The sequence below is a fragment of the Anopheles moucheti genome, chromosome 3 (assembly GCF_943734755.1).
Source record: "Anopheles moucheti chromosome 3, idAnoMoucSN_F20_07, whole genome shotgun sequence".
Classification (NCBI taxonomy): Eukaryota; Metazoa; Arthropoda; class Insecta; order Diptera; family Culicidae; genus Anopheles; species Anopheles moucheti.
In genome coordinates this window covers 20,742,413-20,762,053 of record NC_069141.1, presented here as the reverse complement: position 1 = coordinate 20,762,053, position 19,641 = coordinate 20,742,413, and the positions used below count along the sequence as shown (strand labels likewise).

The following is a 19,641-nucleotide window of genomic DNA, read 5'->3' as shown; positions in this document are numbered from 1 at the left end:
CGGCTTCAAGATCAAAACAGCTAGTTCCATTTCGTGTGGAACGGTGTTTGTAGCTACTTTTTGTATTCTTAAAAATGTAACTGGCGATACACAGGCTCCAACATTACTAATATAATTTCCACAACCGTGATTCACCTACTAATTTTGACCGCATGTCGTTACCGTTCACCGGTAGCATTCATGCAAAGCTATCAAACCGGTTTCGCTTTGTTCGTTGAAAAGGTTATTGCGATTGTTCGAGTGATTTAATCGGCTGCCGACACCACTGGAAGATGGTAGCAAGCGGCGCAGCAGCAATGGCACTATCATCAGAAGTTCTTCTTTGGAAGATAGCGATTGTAGTTCAGATTTTCGGAACTGGTAAGCGATTTTAGTCAGAAAACCAATAAAATAAACTAATACAGTTCCATTGTTTTCAAGCATACGGATCCCTGCTCGCAACAGACTCGAAATTAGGCGAGGACATCACGACCACAATCTTGCCAAACGAACGGCAATCAATCGACGGTGAGTTGTAATCCAATTAACAGCAGCAATGAACGGGGGTGATGTTCGAATGTGTGCCTTTGCAGATTGCCATCTGCGTTACTACAAGTTTGGCCATGGACCGGAACCATTGCCTGCCTTTGGAAGGCCGGCATATTTGCGGGAATTTGCTCATATGGCCGCCGTAGGATGGACGCGAGACGGTGGAAAAATTGATTGGAGCTGTGGTGGATCACTGATCTGGGAGAATTATGTGCTAACGGCGGCACATTGCGCAGCAGATGATAAGTATGTGACATGCTACGCGTTGACCACATCCACCTTACCTCGCTGGAGATACATATTGAACAAGTCGTGCGGTTGGCCTTCTCTTTGTTTAGTACGGTCGAGCCGGATGTGGTTCGCCTTGGTGATATTAATTTGTACGACGACTCAGACAACCAGTACGCGCAGCAGCTTAAGATTGTCGAAATTATTCGTCATCCGGAGCACCGGTTTAGCTCGCGGTATCACGATTTGGCACTGCTGAGATTGGAGAAGAACGTTGTGTGAGTACTTGCAAACGGGGCTGTAGCAAATCGAATAGCAAGTACATGCTAAACCACATGTATCACTTTTAGGCTACACGACACGGTGGCTCCTGGATGTCTGTGGAACGACGAGGAGATTCCCTTTCCGTCGATGGAAGCTACCGGTTGGGGTGCTACCGGGTTCGGTGAGTGTAGCAAGTTCTTATCTCATGCGGTCTGACTAAAAATAATTACTGTACAACCCCGAAGGTCAAGCGAGCACTCCTATTTTACTGAAGGTATCGCTGAACATTGTTTCGAAGGCGCAATGCGATCAACACTATCGGAAAGGTGATCGTGGGCTAAGGCAGGGTTTGCAGAACTACCATCTATGTGCGGGTGATGTGAAAATGGACACCTGTCCGGTATGTGATGTGTGGTCCGCTGCCAAGATTAGCTGCTTACTGTCCTGTCTTGTAGGGTGATTCTGGTGGACCACTGCAGATGAAGCTGCTTTCCAATGCAAAGATGACACCATTCATCATAGCGGTAACCTCCTTTGGTAGCATCTGCGGCCAATCGGTACCGGGAGTGTACATGAAGGTGTCACCCTACATACCCTGGATACGTTCGGAGTTGGCAAAACGGGGAGAGAAAGTACAGGGTGTGACGCCATCAAACGTTGCGTAAATATGTTGTGTTATAGTGATCACATTATTTGGAATGATTTCAGAATGGAGTTTTAAGCCTTATGCGTGCGCTCTACGATACATACATCTGAGAGAGTACGAGGATGACGTCGTGTACCAAAAATCGGCCAATTTCGAATCACTCGATTCCAGTAAGGCGCACATGAACATCCTCTCATCGTCACAAACGGTGAAAATACATTGGCCAACGGGTACGAAAGGTCCGGCCGACTGTTACGGTGTAATTATCGACGAAGATACAGTTGTAACGCTTGCTCGATGTGCTAGCTTCTAGAGGTTTGTCGGGATAGTGAGCTTTTTATTACATTTCTAACCGATCTTCATCCTTTTGTAGGATGCCGGCATCGCAGGTAGCGTTTGCGAATGATACCCGGTATGACATAGTAAAAGCACATCGCCATCCCCGGTACAGACCAAACTCTTACTACAACGATGTAGCTATTCTAAAGCTGAAGAATAGATTCCAATTTTCGTCTAACTTCGTTCCTGCCTGCATATGGAGTGCTTTCAATCTTCCCGATCCGCAGTTTTACGTTACCGGACAGGGGCGATTGGATTTAAATGAGTTTAGCTATAGCAGTGAAATGATTAAGGAATTTAGTGAGTACTATACAACTGTTTGTTTTTAGAACACTTGCTCACTTCGGTTTATCTATCTCTCCCTACAGAACCGCAGATCGTGCAGGTATCTCCGAGGGCAGACATTCATCAGCAGGCGAACTGTAGTATCCCGGAAGAATATTTGACCAGCGTACCGAACGGGCTCGCCCAGGAACATCTATGCTTCGGAAACAAACCCTTCCTGGTGCCCGAGTCCTGTCAGATGCTGTTTGGAGCACCGCTAAGGCGCAACATTTGGCGCATGGGACGACACTTTGAGCACATCTACGCACTAAACCTGTTCGGCAAGGACTGTGGTTTTGGGCGCTCTGCTGTAGCGACTCGGTTAGGGCCGCATCACGAATGGATGAAGTCGATCTTGCTGCCCAATTACAAGGACACCGACGATGCGGTACACTTTATCAATTCTGATCTGCACATGTATGATCAGTGTACGGCACCCGATGGTAGTGAAGGGCTGTGCACGGATGTGCAACGCTGCCCGAAAGTAGCTTACGATGCTAAGACAAACCGGATTGTGCGATTCTGCAACAGCGGTTCAGTGGTGTGTTGCCCGTATGAGCACATTAGAAACGCAACGCGTTCTAGTGAAGCCGCAAAGGAGCTGGATGATTGCGAGGGTCGCTACCGAATGTTCCACAACGAATATCAACGTTGGCAAACTGACAGATTCGACCAGTATTATCACATGGTAAGGGATAAACAGTAGTATTTGGTGATCAGAATGTCTATCACAAAGATTCATGAATCTTCAAAGATTTACGCATCCTCAAAGATCCTTGAATCATCCTTGATTTACGACCTCCAAAGAAGTTTGAGCTGAGTATTCATGAAACTGTTAGAAGTCGATTTCTAATTTGAACGACTCCTCATTTAAGATTCGTGTGAATAATTCTTCTCGAAAGATTCATTAAGCACAACACTAAGTGGTGTTATCTCTGTTCCGTAGGTTTATATCGGCTGGGAGAATAGGATGGGTCGGAAAACGGAATGGAACTGCCCGGGAGCCTTGATTACCCGTAATTTGGTGGTTTCCTCTGCCTACTGTCTGTTGGGTGTAGGAACTCCACCAACAGTAGTGAACATCGCCGAGGGTAATCCTAATGTTACCTGGTATAATCCGGTGACGGCTCGCATCCGAGAAGTAATCATCCATCCAAACTACAATTCTACGGCTCTGCTACATGACATTGGACTTGTGCGGTTGGAAAGAGCTATGGTTCCAACGGGACTGAAATATCCAATCTGTTTGTGGCAGAATGAAACCCACACACCGTTCTTGCTCCATCGGAAGGTTACGGGTAAGCATACTACGTGTGTTTGTGCAGCACCGATATATCATTCGTTTCATTATACAATTTTGCAGTTGATAATGCATCGCAGTTCGCTGAAAGCTACACGAAGTATAACAGCGACTGTCAGGAGTATTTAGCAATGCATGGAAGCCGCAAGCTACGTACGTCCGAGCTGTGTGCGGATGTCGATGCGTACAACCCACGTTCGTTCACTGGAGATCCGCTCGTTTGGTATAAACGTAATACGGTCGACAACTCATCGACGCAGTACTTGGTCGGCTTAATAAGCTACGGTCGATCGCAAGTCGAACTGTACGTGCACACACGTATTTCATCGTATATAAGCTGGATTAAAAGTGTGGCCTAAATGAGGCCGGAATCGGTAGGACGGTAAACGGTGCATTCTCTGTATCACTCACGAAAAATAATAGATCGAGCATAGTGAGATAAAGTTTGCTCGGATTTGGTATTTTGTCTTCAATTGTTTGCTCGCAGTGGAGATGAGTAATCTTTTACCAGGAAATTACGTCAGTGGATTGAGATTGTTGATGGAGTCCTTCTTGGTGAAGCATGAATCTCACTGAAAAGTGTCCCAATGTCTTGAATATCCCTCTTTTAGTATTCTTCATGTGTAAGATACTTGTTACGAAATAAACAGCTGCATAACATTGTGATTTACTCTACCTTTCTACGCAGCCACTTTTTAATCTCTCTTCAAGATACGTCCAACAGCAGCTAAATTCAAGATTTGTGCTAGTAGATAATTGTCATACATTTCAGTAGAGCATAGTCTCTAATTTCATGCAAATTATTGCAGCCTTTCAGTTCCGGTTACAATTTAAGGCAACCTTGGTACACAAACTCGGTTCCATAATTCGCTAGTCTGATATACCGCTGTCCACTCGGTCCCTATCAAATCAAAGATTAACCAGGAAGCACAAATAGCTGCTTTGTCCTTTTCACACTAACCACCATTGCCATCATTGTGTTCGCGTACAGACGAAACCAGAACACTGAAATCTGTAGTCAAAGTCATTTGAATGTTGACCCTCTTGTATCAATTTTAGTGATAAGATAGAGAGCGTTTAGCTGCACGCTCGGGACACCAGATGATTGCTAGTCCTATTGGTGATTCGAATCCGGTAACAACCGCTCCCCGTCACAAAATGTGGTTGCGATTCGTTTTTACCGGTTGCTTGTTTCTACTGGGCAGTGTGCTATCGAGTGCAGATGGCTACAGGATACTGTTTCTCGTGCCATTTCCGGGGCCAAGCCATTGGTTGATGCTGAAACATTTCATACGTGAGCTTACTGAACGACAGCATCAGGTAACGTGCATTACAGCGTTTCCGTTCGGTGAAAAGCTTCGTAACTACGATGAAATCCTTATTGATCCTCCGTATCCCATTCGGGAGACATGTAAGTTTGTACAAGCACAGACTGGAGTGCGATTGACGATGGTTTCATCGTGATGTATTATCTCCACTCCTCCACAGTTCCCGTCGAGGGATTGTTCGCGTCCAGTCAAACATCGGATTTCGACAAACTGTTCATGTACTGGGAACTGGGCTTCAATACCAGCCGGCATGGTTTGGAGTCGGAAAATGTGCGCCAGTTTATACGGCGTACTGATCTCGAGTTCGATTTGATCGTTGCCGAACAGTTCTTCCAGGAAAGTTGGCTCATGTTCGCGCACAAATTCAGCGCACCAATCGTTACGATCAGCACGTACGGCTATTCGGACTTTTTCGATCGGATTATGGGTTTAAGTACACCGTGGTCCTTTGTGCCGCACATGATCCTCTCCTATGAAGATGACATGGATTTCTTCCAAAAAGCATACAACGCGTTAATTTCGTTGTGTGATTCCATTTACCGCAGTTACGTGTATCTTCCGCAACAGGATCAACTAGCAAAGAAAGTATTTGGGGAGTTGACTGAGGAATCTGATCGTCTACCGAGCGTAATGGAGCTGGAACAGTCCATTTCGGTTATTTTGGTCAACAGTCATCCTATCCTGAGCACACCGCGTCCAAGCATTCGCGGTCTGGTGAACATTGGTGGAGCACACATCCGAGCGCCGAAACCTCTGCCCAAAGAACTGCGCCAATTCATGGACGAAGCACGGCACGGTGTAATCTATTTCTCGCTCGGTGCTTACATGCAGAGTGCTGTGATGCCGGTCGAGAAGCGTACGGCGATACTGCGTGTATTTGGTACACTGGAACAGCGTGTCATTTGGAAGTTTGAAGACAACAGTCTCCTAAATAGAGACATTCCACCCAATGTGATGATCAGCAAGTGGGCACCGCAGAACGATATTCTGGCACACCCGAAGACGGTCCTCTTCATTTCGCACGGCGGTCAGTTCGGTACGTTCGAGACGATGCATCACGGGTTACCGGTGCTGTTCATACCATTCTTTGGCGATCAGCATCGCAATGCAGACCGTGCGATAAAGCAAGGATTTGCCGAGAAAATGAGCTTCCAAACCATCACCGAGCAGAGCTTTGGTGCGAAGGTGCGCCATCTAATTGAGAACAAAAAGTATTTCGCGCGTGCGAAGGAAATAGCGAAACTCTTCACCGATCGGCTGGTGCAACCTATGGACGAAGCCATCTTCTGGATTGAGTACACCGCAAGACACAAGGGTGCAGCGCATTTGAAGTCGAAATCGATTCATTTGAATTGGATCGAGTACAATTCGTTCGATTTGGTGCTGTACCCCGCGGCTTTAGTGCTTGGAATTTTGTTGATCAACAAACTGGCCAAATCGATGACCACATCAAATGACGGACAGCGGGGTCGACACAGGTCATCCAGTAAGCGCAAAAGCGTTGCAAAAAAAATTTCGTAAACTTCCGCTAAAATGAAAACAATACGCAGCTTCCGATTAGCACTCGTTTAGTGTTCTTTCTACGAATAAAATTATACATATATGCTTTGACTTTTGACCCTCGTTAGTACCAGTACGTTTTGTGTGGCACTCGGTCCTCTTCAATGCCCTGCCGCTGCATAATGTCCATCTCGAAGGTGCATAGCGCTGGCTGGAATGAGATTTCCTTCACCACATCGGCCGTTGTGTCCTTTTCTCGCTCAATGTACGTGCTCTTCGATTTGTAATCGTTCGTTTCCTCGTTCATCTTCGGGATAGGAATAATGCGACCGCTGCGCGTGGACACACGTACCTTTTCGCCGTCCTCCGTGTAGCGCCACTCGATTGCAGTCGCCTGTAAATCGGACGGATCGACCAGCTGCACCTGGTTGGTGACGAGCAGCGGACTTTCCGACTTGATCATTATGCCCGGATACTCCTTCTCGTCGCCCACCTTCCGCAGATGGCAATTGAGCCCGCTGACAATCACCCAGTTGCGCTCCTGTATCACCTGGCTGACGATGCCCTGTTTGCCCTTATCCTTACCAACCAGCACCTCGACACGATCGCCACGGAAAAAGCTCCAGTTAGCGATCGGTTCAACGAACACCTTTTTGCGGATGGTGCCGGGCATGTTCTGCTGCCGGAACTGTCCCGTCCACGGTCGGTTTGTGGTGAACCGGAACTTTCTTCGCTCGACTGTACGGGGCAAATACTGCGGTTTGCCACGAGGCGTTCTCCAATATACCTGCGAGATGGATATAAAACAATCATTATCCGATGCAGTTGTCCGGTGAGAACCATGTCGCCCTACCTGTTCCATTGCACGTTTCACGTACGAATCGGGAAAGTTGGAGAACTTTTTCGACACATCGCCGATTTTTTGGAGTAGTGTTGTTAATCGCATTTCGACACAAACCTTCGGAAAACTTTTAATATCTACAAATTGGGGATTCTCTCCTTTTTGCACCACAGAAGAAACGTTGTTATGAAATCGGTGTAGCTGCAACAGCGCCGAGCATTGTTGTGACAGTTTGCCGGGTGGCGTTGACACTCAAGACGGCCCAGAGCGCAAAATGTGTCGGATCGACCAAGACTCGAAAAGTGTCAGCAAAACGTGATGAAACATATAATATGTGATACTCTGTTTTTACCAAGAGCTGAATGTTAAGTCCGTTGTTCAGACTTTAGCATTCTGAAGCCAGTTTAAGCTCACTTTTACCAACGATTGACCATGTTTAATTTGAGTTTTCGAAGATACCGTAGGAAAAAGCCGCTGGAAATATATACTGTGGTAATGCTTTGTTCGAAAGTGTGTAGTGTGTTCGAAAACGGCACTGTCCGAATCACGCGCTGTCAAAACAAAGAAATAAAATAGGAAAGAGGTGAAATTTTATTTTCGTTTTCTGTTTTACCCTCAAAACCGAAGGCAATACAGAAACAAAAAAACACTCAAGCAGAAATACAGGCAAAAGCAGCGTTTCCCGCTTGAAGCCAACCTGTGCGAAGGTGTGCATCGCTAACTGCTTGCATTCCGATTCGTATTCCAAAAGCCCGTGGCACACAACGCAACACAAACAATTGTGGCCGTCCTGTACCGAATAGTAGTGTCCATTCTTCATCACCATCGTCGGCATCGTCAAAGCTCAGCGCGCGGACCATCAGTTGTTGGGCGCACTTGATAAAGGTGTTCAATTCATACGGCTTTTGCTGTAACACCAACGTGTTCTAGCGGTATCATCCCGAATCGCTAAACCCGACAAAGCAATGGATCGAAATCCGGGGTAAGTGTGCGCCAAGTGTCTGCTGTGTGCCGTTGGTGTGAAAGAGTAGGGCTGATGTGTTGAACTAGATGCAGATACAGGAATGGTGGCCGAAGAAATCGGCCGCCTTCAAGAAAACGGCTGGAATGCACTTCCGCATACGTTGGCACAACCGAAACAATGAACGCTAGGGCTACAGCACTAATGTTTGCTTATGGTCGGTTCATATACGGCACTATATGGCGCTCCGGACTGTTTGATCGAGCAAGTGTGTGCGTGTGTGTATGTGTGTGTAGATGGTGTTGCTGTATATGACCTTGTGCCCATAATGTTGTGTACGCTTGGTGCTATTTGTGTATTTTTCCTTCCAAACGTTCGTTTTGTCGATTTGTTTACGATTGATAATTAACAGAAGCCATTCAACGTGAATGTAGTGTTGGTGGTGGTCCTTTTGCTTAATGATTCCCATGTTCTCCTTTTGCAGACGGCAAGGACCCATGTCCATGTCTCCGGGTGTGATGCGAAGACCGGGCGGAATGTCCAGCAGGGACATGCATCAACAGAATCACTCATCCTACCAAACACAGCAGAATCTGGTATCGGCAACAGCCGGAGGAATGATGAACAATGGCGGTGCCAATGGACCGCCATCGGCACCACCATCCTCGGTGGCATCCTCCTCGATGATGCACCAGATGCACCCGATGCAGCAGAACCATCCACAGCAGCAGCATCAACAGACAGCACAGATTCAACATTCGCAGCATGACGAGCTCATTCGATACATAAATGAGGCATGGAATAGTGTAAGTGGCGTTTTACGTGAAGCACCAGAAATGAGGCCACCGAATGGTTGTTCGAGCGTGCAAGTGGAACTGGAAAAATCACACAGTCGGATACTTTCACTTTCTTGGTTGCGCAAATGCTTTAGAAACTGGGGCCTTCTTCATGTTTTGGGCTTTTTGTTGCACGATTCAAACAACCATAGCAGCGTTCGGTGCAATACTGTTTTAAACCCGATTGTTGAGCATGGCCTCATGTTGCTGTTTTACATCTTTTATAGATAACTACGGACAAGAGCCAGAAGGCGCCAGTATTCTACAAGAGCGTACCTGAGCCACGATTGCCCGGATTCACACCATTCGATCTGGAACGCTGGTGGGGACAGCGGATGGTACATCACCTCAACATCGGTTCCCACGGACACCAGTGAGCAGCATGTTGTTGGAGTTCACGCAGATCGTTCCGGTCATCCTGTTCATGGACACTCGCTATCGGCAATCGTCAACTTTCCATATCTTGCAGCTCGCAGGGTTTTTTTTATTTAAACGATTTTAACCTTGTTTTTCTGTCATCAGGGAGAAGTAACTCGAGTGAAGCATCATTTTAAGTATCGCTCTTTAAGTTTTTGTCCTACCTTTCTTTTTATTTCGACGCAAGTCCATACTGTTCTGCATCTGTGCATCGAACCTTTATCTGTGTTTGTAGAAAATTCTTCGGATTCTTTTAAACCGCTTTTACACTTGTGCATAAGCAAACGCGATAGTTGTCCGATGGACCATGAATAGGGCGCAGAGCGATCTCGGAAGGCATAGGGTAAGGTGTATCGAACGAGGGGAGAAATATGAGGATAGGCAGATTGTCGATTGATACGTATCCGGAAGAAAGGGAAAGTTGATGAAGGTGACAAAACACACTAAAACTATACAATGCCACCGGGCTGAATATGGGATTTATAGACAAATGCAAATTATGTTCAAACTTCTTTTTTTTTCCACCCAACCTTCCTGCCTCTCCCAGCAATTCGAATGTGTAATAACGTTCCCATGCAACGATGTGTGACACGAAATAGCAAAAACAATAACACTTCTGTTCTGTTCTGTTTTACGTCATGTAGATGAATTTGTATCGAAAACAATAGAGAACCGTGGAAACAGTTACAAAACAGGAAATGATAACAATACCCGTGTAATTTGAATTCCTTCGTTACTATAAGGGCGGTAAGCGGAAGCTTGAACGGGAATTGGCAGTGTAATAAACTATCATTTGAAAAAAAGGATAATCGGAAAGTGCGTTTTTCTACGCGAAATGTACAGTGAAGCAACGTGCAACGTAAAATTATCATTTACCCTGTGTTACAGCGCACTGGTAAGCATGAAGCAAAAATTCGAATCAACATTACTTAATTCAATGAAGAAATAGTGGTATGAACTCCCCACGTTTCACATCTATTCCACAACTCCTCGTAACGGTCATTTCTTCTACTACACCCTGTGTATGAGATGGCAACAAAACACCGTCCCGAATTGAACCCACGACTGTAAACAAACAACAGTTGACTGACAGTAGCAGCGCAGAGCATAAAGAAAACACCAAGAAAAAAAACCTGGCGAAACATTCCATTTGTTGTGCTCGAAGAAAATAGGCCTGAAGAAGGGAAACGCGATAAATAAAGGAATATAAATTAATCCCTCCTGTTGGGAATTGGTTGTGTGACCGAATATTGTGTTAGATTCCGCGCCAGCCACAGCATAACGGTGTGCGTAGTGTCCAAATTTAAGTTTGCGTGAAGTGTGACGTTGGAAATCTACCTAAAACGAGCCGTGTTTTTGGGTCGCTGTGTGTCAATCACCATTTAGTAGGCCTCATTTTTCCTGTGCGCACTGTTGCGGAATGTGTGGTTCCTTTCTGTGAAGGTGTGAAAAAAGCTTACAGTTTGCGTGTGGCAGATCGATGCTCCCGATGCCTTTGCTGATCTAGCAAAAAAAGCAGTCTAGCAGTCCATCCTTGTCGCGAGGGATTCGCAGTTGGGTCGAAAGATTGCTCGCAGATAAAAAGGTGTACTTACGAGTTAAAATCCCCAACCCCGCAACGATGAACAAACATATGTACACAACGGCAAATCTGTCGGATGTGGAGCTGAAGGACCAAGGGAATCGGTTGTTCTCCGCGCGGAAATACGACGACGCGGTCAACCTATACACAAAAGCGATTGTAAGTATTGTTGCACCATCGCATTATCCCAACGTTCACCCATCATCTCATCTTTGCTGTGTGATGCAACTGTTTCGTTTTTTCATCTGCAGTTTCCAAAAATATGGTGCAAACACATTATGCACCGCTGGAACCGGAACATGAACGCTCTTTGATTGCATTTCGCTTGGAACCTAGAGTGGGGGCCTAGGTTGAAACAAGCAAACCTCGCCTGATACATAGTATATATATTCCCATTGCACGTCAGTAGTTTGTCTGTTGGCAGCTTTTAATGTAGTTCTTTTGTTTGCTGATAACGGAGCGAACGATCTAAGGCACCAAATATATGGTATTGGTATCCTGGGTGTTTTGTTGACATGAATATGTCATGTTCTGATGGCGCCTGGCGAACCAGCTTTTTGTAGGGATAGTCCCCTATTGCTCCTGCCAATGAGTGAAACCCAACGACCCCCGAGTGGGCTTTTAACCCATTTCAAGGTTATCGTTTTATCGATAAGATTCTGCTTTTTTTCCATGGCGATGGATGCCTACGGGACAACAGTTAGCTGCGGCAGGTTTTGTGTGCGTTCACACATTAGACGAATAGTAGGAAAAGTTGTTGAAGAAGCGAATGTCGGCTTCAGTAGGTACGTGCTAAAAATATATGAAACGAAAGTGTGATCAAACCGGGCGATAGGAGCGATACAATTTATTGCCACAAGGTTAATTGTTCGTTCATGCCTTTGATAGTCAATTAAAGCGACGGTGAGCAAGAAGGGCCTGGCGTGAAAACTCAATCGGCAAATCTCTTCCCATAAATATGGTCACTTTAGAAGCTTAAGCTTTATTTGTTCATTGATTTTTTGGCGCAATCAAGTTCATTAATTTGTTTTACTGAGTTTATTCTAAACATTACCTTCAATCCACTAACCGTAATCATTTATTGGATACAACACAATAATAGTTTAGCACATTAATTCCAACCAATTTTCCCGTTGGCCTGCGATCTATCGCAGAACGAATGCCGTCATGCCTAACCTAGAAACCATCCTTCTTTGTGACGTTAGTTCCCTGTGACGATTTATGAATGGAACATTAAGACTGCAAAGAAAAAAAAAAGGCGCAAGCATGCTTGCTGATCATTTTTCTTCCACGAACCAAACATGTTTGTTTGCTAATTGGATTGGAAACTCGCCTACCACCGGTAGGGTTTTCGTCGTAGTCCACCTTTGAGGCGATAGAATTGAAATTTTAGTTTTGATTGTAGTGCAATAACGAAAGATGAACGCAGGACGAATAATGGTAAAAACATTATTCTTTGTCCCATGCAACAAAAGGAGTTGATTGTGAAGAAAGACTAAACACCATTCCCTTTCTGAAGCGATTCTGTTGGGTAATGCATTCATGGCTTTCTTTTTGTGGTAACTGTGTGTGCCTTTACGTGGGCATTCATTTGGTGGAATGTTTCTGACCTACGACAATGTGACCAACCCATGTTCCGGGGATGTTCGATGGTTATTTGCACGTGAGGCAAGCTTGCAAAGGGCACACGTGCCGATGGAGATTACTGTTAAGGTATCATATTTCAAATCAACGCGAAATGCTTTTACAGGTCTTTTTTTGTACAACTGACGTGCGCTTAGTTCTGAAAACCATACAGCATTTACGTATTCTTCTGTGATCCTCTCACTGTAGTGTAGTCTGTTCAATACAAATGACTCTGGCTCGCTCGTTTTATGGTTACAATAGTTTCTCTGCACAACAAAAAAACAAACACGACAATACTTATGGATGATAGTCATCTGGATGATATTGCGATAATATTTTTTGGGACAGAATCTTGTGGACGATGTTGGAGAATCTGAAGATCTGTGAGGTTGAGCATCAACAGCAGCGTGTTTCACGATCGTCGCGATCAACTCATGTAGCTATTGTTAAGACTTGATGTCTGAGCATCTTGACGAAAAACGTTTTCAGCTTTTAGTCAACGTTTCTTATTGGGATTACTCTAGACGGCTTCGTGACAGCTAGATCTAGCGTTGTTGTCTCCCCGGCGATATACGGTAACGGGTATTCCACTTCGCAAGGGCTTCCACAAAAATGTTACAGAATTGGAGTTGGGTAGGAGTGCTTGTACGACTTTCAAGAAATTTCGGATACTATCTCAATGCGGAAATTATCTCGATTCTTGCATGAAACGTTGCTATTCTTGTTAGTCACGTATAATTTATGATACAGGTTGGTATGGTCCTCCGTATGAATATACGTCTCTGACGTGATCAATGAAGAAGTTATCATCTTCACGTGAGAAGGTGTTTGCCATAAGGTTGACTTAAATTGACAATCATTTCGTACTCTTGTTATGAAGAAGTGCAGATTGTTTTCTTTGCTATTCTCAGGTTCGGCTTACCATTTAACCTTAACTTACCATTCGTTGTCCGTACGATGTACCTTGTATCGAGTAGAATTGTGTTTATAAACTTTGCTTATCTCTTCTACTGTATCTATAAAAAAACACAGATAAAAAACTCCACAAATGCCACCTATTTCACCAATCGCGCACTTTGCCACATCAAGATGAAGCGCTGGGAAACGGCCTGCAGTGACTGCCGGCGTGCTCTCGATATGGATCCGAATCTGGTGAAGGGACACTTCTTTCTCGGACTTAGCCTGATGGAGCTGGAATCGTTCGACGAAGCTATCAAACATCTGCAGCGTGCGCACGATCTGGCCAAGGAGCAGAAGCTTAACTTCGGCGACGATATCGCCTCCCAGTTGCGATTGGCCCGGAAGAAACGCTGGAACATACAGGAGGAGAAGCGAATTTGTCAGGAGATAGAGCTACAAACTTATTTGAATAGGTACTTACTTACCGTCTGTTAGTCGTTATATAGTGTCACTACATTCTATTGATCGTAATCTAATGGTTTGATGGTCGTTTGGTTTTTATCACTGGTAGACTTATTACGGAAGATATGGAAAATCGCTTAGCTAAGCTGAAATTGGACGATACGATTAATGAGGAAATGCTCAAGGAGCAAGCGATAGAAGTCGAACGTGAGGGTGTAAGTGTTTGAGTTTATTATAGTATACCGAAAATGTTCTATATAACCGTATTTTTGGTTTGCCATGCACAGGAAAATCATATGACTGAATTAAACAATCTGTTTGCTAAGGTTGACGACAGGAGACGGGTAAGGAGAAATGGTACACGATGTGGTGTAATTAAATTCCGTTAAATTAAATTGCCACTTCCAGAAACGAGAAGTACCTGATTACCTATGCGGCAAGATCAGCTTCGAGCTGCTGGTAGATCCCGTGATTACGCCATCCGGTATGACGTACGAGCGGAAGGACATCGAGGAGCATCTGCAGCGGGTCGGCCATTTCGACCCGGTTACGCGCGTGAAACTCACACAAGATCAGTTGATATCGAACTACTCGATGAAGGAAGTGGTCGATGCGTTCCTGCAGGACAATGAGTGGGCACTAGACTATTAGTAACCGCAGGAGCAACACGAAAGGAATTGTTAGCCAGCATCGTGTATATTTCATCGTACAGATGGCGGAAGGAAACAAAAAAAAAACCTATCGAATGTTTCAGCAGAACAGTGTAAGTAAACGTAGCTCTACATTAAATGTGTCCTTTTGCTCCTAGACCGATTTTTTCAGTATGGATTTGTGGTAGGAAGAAAAATAGGCTATAAAAATATGGATTGTATTATCCAGGTGTGTTACAACTAACCCCCGCCGTAATTGGTTCGCAGCATGATTAGTGCGTTGAATGACCTACTGAGCGCAAGCAAGTGAGCAAGTTTGATCGTCTTCAAGTGCTCATAAAACTAGTACAGCTAAAAACAAAACCTTCCCTTTCTTCTTTGTCCACATGTAGTTTACGTTCTTGGCCAGGCGCTTCTTTTCGATGTGATTTAAGTATAGGGACTTTAAGTAATTAGGTATGTAATTTAAAGATTTCTGCGCCCCAGTAGTCAACGGCGCTTCGATTGTAGGGGGAATATGTATCGATTTATATCTGCTGTTACAGAGGGTAGTGAGACGGAGAGAGGAAAAACCAACACATAAAACAGCATAACTCTTTTACCGATAGCATGCGAACGCTTTTCGTGATAATCTATCTGTTTTGAAATTTTAGAGAGTAGTGTATGTTTTGTCCAAACTAGTAAATAAACTAATGAAACGGTACTAATGAAACAAAAAAAAAACAACTTCTGAATCTTGCTGTTGGCATTAAATTTGCGAAGAAAAAAAAAAGAAATATTTAATTTTACCCATTACTTTGAAGCATAGTACACAAGAAAAAAGGATTATGTAACGATACATTTTAGTGAGGTTGGTTTGGTGCTGGATTGGCGAATTTGGTAGAATTGTTAATGCAAGTTAAACATATCGGTTACGTACATTATTCCAACAACTTCAATGCGGCTCAAAATGATTGTTAAAGTGTTTGTTGAAGCTGTTCCATTATTGAATTCGTTTTTGAAATAAATTTTCCATATCCAATCCGTAGAATGATTACGAGCTAATTATCTGGTCAGAAAGACAGCTAAACATTTCATAGCTGTAAATGCTTTACTATTCATTGGTCGGTTATTGGTCGGCTTCATCAGCTGCAAAGAAACAAATGTTTGTTCATTTTATTCCAAACCATATGTGTTTTCGTATCATCTCCTCTTACATACCCTCTCTAGAACTGATTTTGCGTTCTCACGTTCGTAACGAATAACGTTACTCATCTTGGTCAGTGTTCATTTGCATCGCATCATCGTTTTGTATTTCGCAAATACTACTTGCTGGGGTAGGTGGTTTCTGTGCTTGGTACGGTGGTATGCAGGAACTGGGTTGCAATTGCATATCGGTGTGGATGTCTTGTCTTATCGTTTCAGCAAACGGCAACACAGTGGTGGTAGGTGTTAGACTCGCTATCCTCGCATGGAAGGGTGACAGGGTTGATATCGCCCCAGTCAGTTGCAGAGGATCTCGTGTGGAAGAAGTCACTTCAGCGACGTTTACGGGGAGGCTGTTTTGAACTGCTTGTGATTGGTTCTGTGTAGAGGTAACGAAAGGTGTGAAGATGTCCGAATCCGGAAGAGGAGAATCTTGGTTTAAATCAGTGGCAATCGATTGAATATTATGGTTTGTCACTGAACCATTCTCACTGGGCTCTGAGTCCAAGGAGGTATCCGATTCATATGAGATGCGTCCCGCTCGTATAGGACAGGGCCCGTTTCGTGACATGGGTTTATGCATGGGGGTTGCTGTCCGGTGTGAATGTAATGCGCGTTGAACTGGTGTGGGTTTTGGAGATGGTTCAACCATTGCCGGCCCGTTGTTATTGTTGTTATGTCCTATAGAGCTTATTCTCGAAGGGTTGTTGTCTTCGATGTTGCCTTCATTTTCTTCCTGTTCTAGTGCAGTCGTACGTTGCGGCCGATACTCTATTAAATTTTCCGGTTCCATGTCCAGGGCGTTCTGGAATCTACAATATTCACCTGTGCTATATTTTTTATTTAGATAGTCACTATCGAACCGCAACGTTGGCCATATTAAATTTGTTCGCTGTTCGCTCGGAATCCTGGACTCTCGAGTAAGTTGCTCTATCACGTCCGGCACACGTAATAGCTGGCTGCCCTTCAGGGACGAATGATGTTTCAGTCGGTATCGGAATCTTTGTTCTGCAGCTTCGTGTAACCGTTGGCTTGCGGATAGGTAAGTGGGTAACTTGCCCAACTTGACTGGCCAGTTTTCACCGAACCTCTCCTTCAAAACACTCACCACCTTTTCCTTATGGTCGAGAGCTAGATTGTCGCGTGTCATATCGACGAAGTATATCTTTTTTAAACCCGCTTCGGCAAGCTTTTGCTGATACACTGCTTGTTCCTGTGCACTGGTGATTGGCACTTTGAGCGCAAGGCGAAACATGCCTTGAGCATAACGCGTGTCAAATCGTATTGCTTCAATATATTTACGAACTTCAGGATTTCTTGGTTTTGTAACAAAATCTTCATAGATCTGGGCAGCATACATTTGTATGGCAGTACCACTAAATTCGGGATGTATTTGTGCCACAACTTGCTTTATGTTGGTGTGGCGGAAGAACAGTTCCCGGGCATATGAATTAGACACTGAAATAGAGGAAATCGGGCCTGTATTTTTTATGAATTGTACACTGCTAATTCTTGAGGAATTGCGGTAGATCACATGCTTACGTTTGCGGCTTATGCTATCCATTCTCGTTGAGAGCTGAAATACAACTAACAATCGGTTTCGAGTTTTCTGTTAAGCGTTATTTAGATATTCCTATTCTGGTTACTTGGATCATCAAAATTCATGATTGTGTTCACTCATTTTTTACCAATTGAACTATGCCGATTGTTTATCTTCAGGATTTTTTAAAGTTTATTTTCCCCTACGTTATGTTTTACATAAAAAATTCCAGTGGAGGATCAATCCCCTTGGATCTAATTTTAAAAACGATGCAGGAGGGAAGGGGTACATTGAGGGGACTTGAAATGAGACAATGCGAAAAGCGCTGTAAGAAGGGGGCTACTTCGCCTACCGTTTGATCCGCCGCTGGGCCGCCCCTAATCATCTTCTTCAAATGGTCCGCCAGGGCCATCACCATCTTCGAATTTAATATCGGAACCGGCTATATCACCACCAACACCAGTTACCACTGTACCTGTACTCTTCTAAATGGAGCTACAATCATACGTGCGCCAACTTCGAGAAGCTGCACGTGGTGGAATTTACAACTACAGCATCCAAGGAGCACTTTGCCATCGAATTGGTTCGCTCGCAGTGCTTCCGGGATATTCGCCATGCAACACTCTGTTATACTTCTTCGATCTTAACTTAACTTTACAAAACACTCAAGCACCAGTAGTTGGTGGTGGACTTAATCGATATTGTCTATCCTGCAGCGGGTATTTATCACACGCAATCTCCTAACATGAATGTTCAGTCATACGTATGAACGCATGGACTGTTCGCGATGAGGTGCGCCTTTGCCTCCTTTCACGTATACCAGGTATTGACCAGTGCCGGAATAACGCACCGACTGCAGATGAGGTGGGTCATGTGTGGTTGTGACGATATCACCGGTATCACGGTATATACGCGGGAGATTGTGCTGCAACATCGTGCTACAGGATCCTTAAGGCCAGTGTATGAGACCATCCAGATGATGCGTCCACTACAGTACCCGATCCTGTTTCCACGGGGTGAAGCCGGTTGGACTCATTGTATGTTTAAGATACGTCGCCGAGGAAGACAACCGAAACCATCGAACACGGGGACAAACACAGATAGTGGTGACGCCATCAATGAGAATGATCTCCAGATGGAGCCGAATGCAGAGGAAAATTCATCCAATCAAATTACTCCACGTAAATATGCCGCGTATATGTTGCATATCCTGGCGGGAGATCGCTCATTCTCTGATGCATTGTGAGGGGTAGTCAGGCTGTCGTACATTTTGCAATACAGAATGAGCGAGTTACTAAGTTGTGACATTCCATTTTTTTTGTTTATTTATTATTTAGTGGAATGTTTACCACTGTGTATCCCATTAAACAAACAACGCAAATGTTATATAATAATAATAATTTGTGTTATGCACAGTCGGTTAGATTTGCATAGCTTTCAGCATTTGAAAACTAAAATGCTAGGTCAAGTTTTTGTGTTAAAAGACTACCTCCATGATCATTCGCTCACGTCGATGTTTTAGGAGATGAACAAAAATTAACGGTTGATTTCTGCGACGAGCTTCTACTTACTGAACTACTTCAACAATTTATTATGTTTTATAGCATTCTTTGATCCAAAAGGCCAGTGCCATCTTGTCCGCCATCTTGTCCGCCATCTTGTCCGCCATCTAGACCGCCATCTTGTCCGCCATCTTGTGTCCACCATCTTGTCCGCCATCTTGTCCGCAATCTTGTGTCCGCCATCTTGTCCGCCATCTTGTCCGCCATCTTGACCGCCATCTTGTCCGCCATCTTGTCCGCCATCTTGTCCGCCATCTTGTCCGCCATCTTGTCCGCCATCTTATCCGCCATCTTGTCCGCCATCTTGTGTCCACCATCTTGTCCGCCATCTTGTCCGCCATCTTGTCCGCCATCTTGTCCGCCATCTTGTGTCCGCCATCTGGTCCGCCATCTTGTCCGCCATCTTGTGTCCGCCATCTGGTCCGCCATCTTGTCCGCCATCTTGCTCGCCATCTTGTTCGCCATCTTATCCGCCATCTTGTCCGCCATCTTGTGTCCGCCATCTTGTCCATCATCTTGTCCGCCATCTTGTCCGCCATCTTGTCCGCCATCTTGTCCGCCATCTTGTCCGCCATCTTGGCCGCCATCTTGTCCGCCATCTTGTCCATCATCTTGTCCGCCA

The 19,641-nt window shown here is 44.7% G+C and overlaps 4 protein-coding genes and 1 pseudogene across 4 annotated transcripts; 4 read left to right on the top strand and 1 right to left on the bottom strand.

Annotated features, from left to right (window-relative positions):
• Positions 1-272: 272 nt before the first annotated feature.
• LOC128304234 (uncharacterized) lies at positions 273-4,234 on the top strand (annotated as a pseudogene).
• Positions 4,235-4,787: 553 nt separating this feature from the next.
• On the top strand, positions 4,788-6,563 carry LOC128301776 (UDP-glycosyltransferase UGT5-like). The gene is made up of 2 exons (XM_053038405.1): positions 4,788-5,040; positions 5,118-6,563. Exons 1-2 carry the CDS (start codon positions 4,788-4,790, stop codon positions 6,476-6,478), a joined length of 1,614 nt encoding a protein of 537 aa, XP_052894365.1. The 3' UTR covers positions 6,479-6,563.
• On the bottom strand, positions 6,510-7,496 carry LOC128301777 (probable 39S ribosomal protein L24, mitochondrial). The gene is made up of 2 exons (XM_053038406.1): positions 7,311-7,496; positions 6,510-7,244 (listed from the first exon to the last, which is right to left on the bottom strand). The coding sequence occupies exons 1-2, from the start codon at positions 7,401-7,403 to the stop codon at positions 6,582-6,584; spliced, it is 756 nt and encodes a 251-aa protein (XP_052894366.1). The 5' UTR covers positions 7,404-7,496; the 3' UTR covers positions 6,510-6,581.
• Positions 7,497-7,853: 357 nt separating this feature from the next.
• LOC128303292 (MAPK regulated corepressor interacting protein 2) lies at positions 7,854-10,315 on the top strand. Its single transcript, XM_053040191.1, has 3 exons — positions 7,854-8,280; positions 8,744-9,065; positions 9,323-10,315. The coding sequence occupies exons 1-3, from the start codon at positions 8,264-8,266 to the stop codon at positions 9,470-9,472; spliced, it is 489 nt and encodes a 162-aa protein (XP_052896151.1). The 5' UTR covers positions 7,854-8,263; the 3' UTR covers positions 9,473-10,315.
• A 351-nt stretch (positions 10,316-10,666) lies between these two features.
• LOC128301478 (E3 ubiquitin-protein ligase CHIP) lies at positions 10,667-15,825 on the top strand. Its single transcript, XM_053037981.1, has 5 exons — positions 10,667-11,253; positions 13,753-14,093; positions 14,192-14,297; positions 14,370-14,426; positions 14,491-15,825. The coding sequence occupies exons 1-5, from the start codon at positions 11,134-11,136 to the stop codon at positions 14,731-14,733; spliced, it is 867 nt and encodes a 288-aa protein (XP_052893941.1). The 5' UTR covers positions 10,667-11,133; the 3' UTR covers positions 14,734-15,825.
• The last annotated feature ends 3,816 nt before the right edge of the window (positions 15,826-19,641 follow it).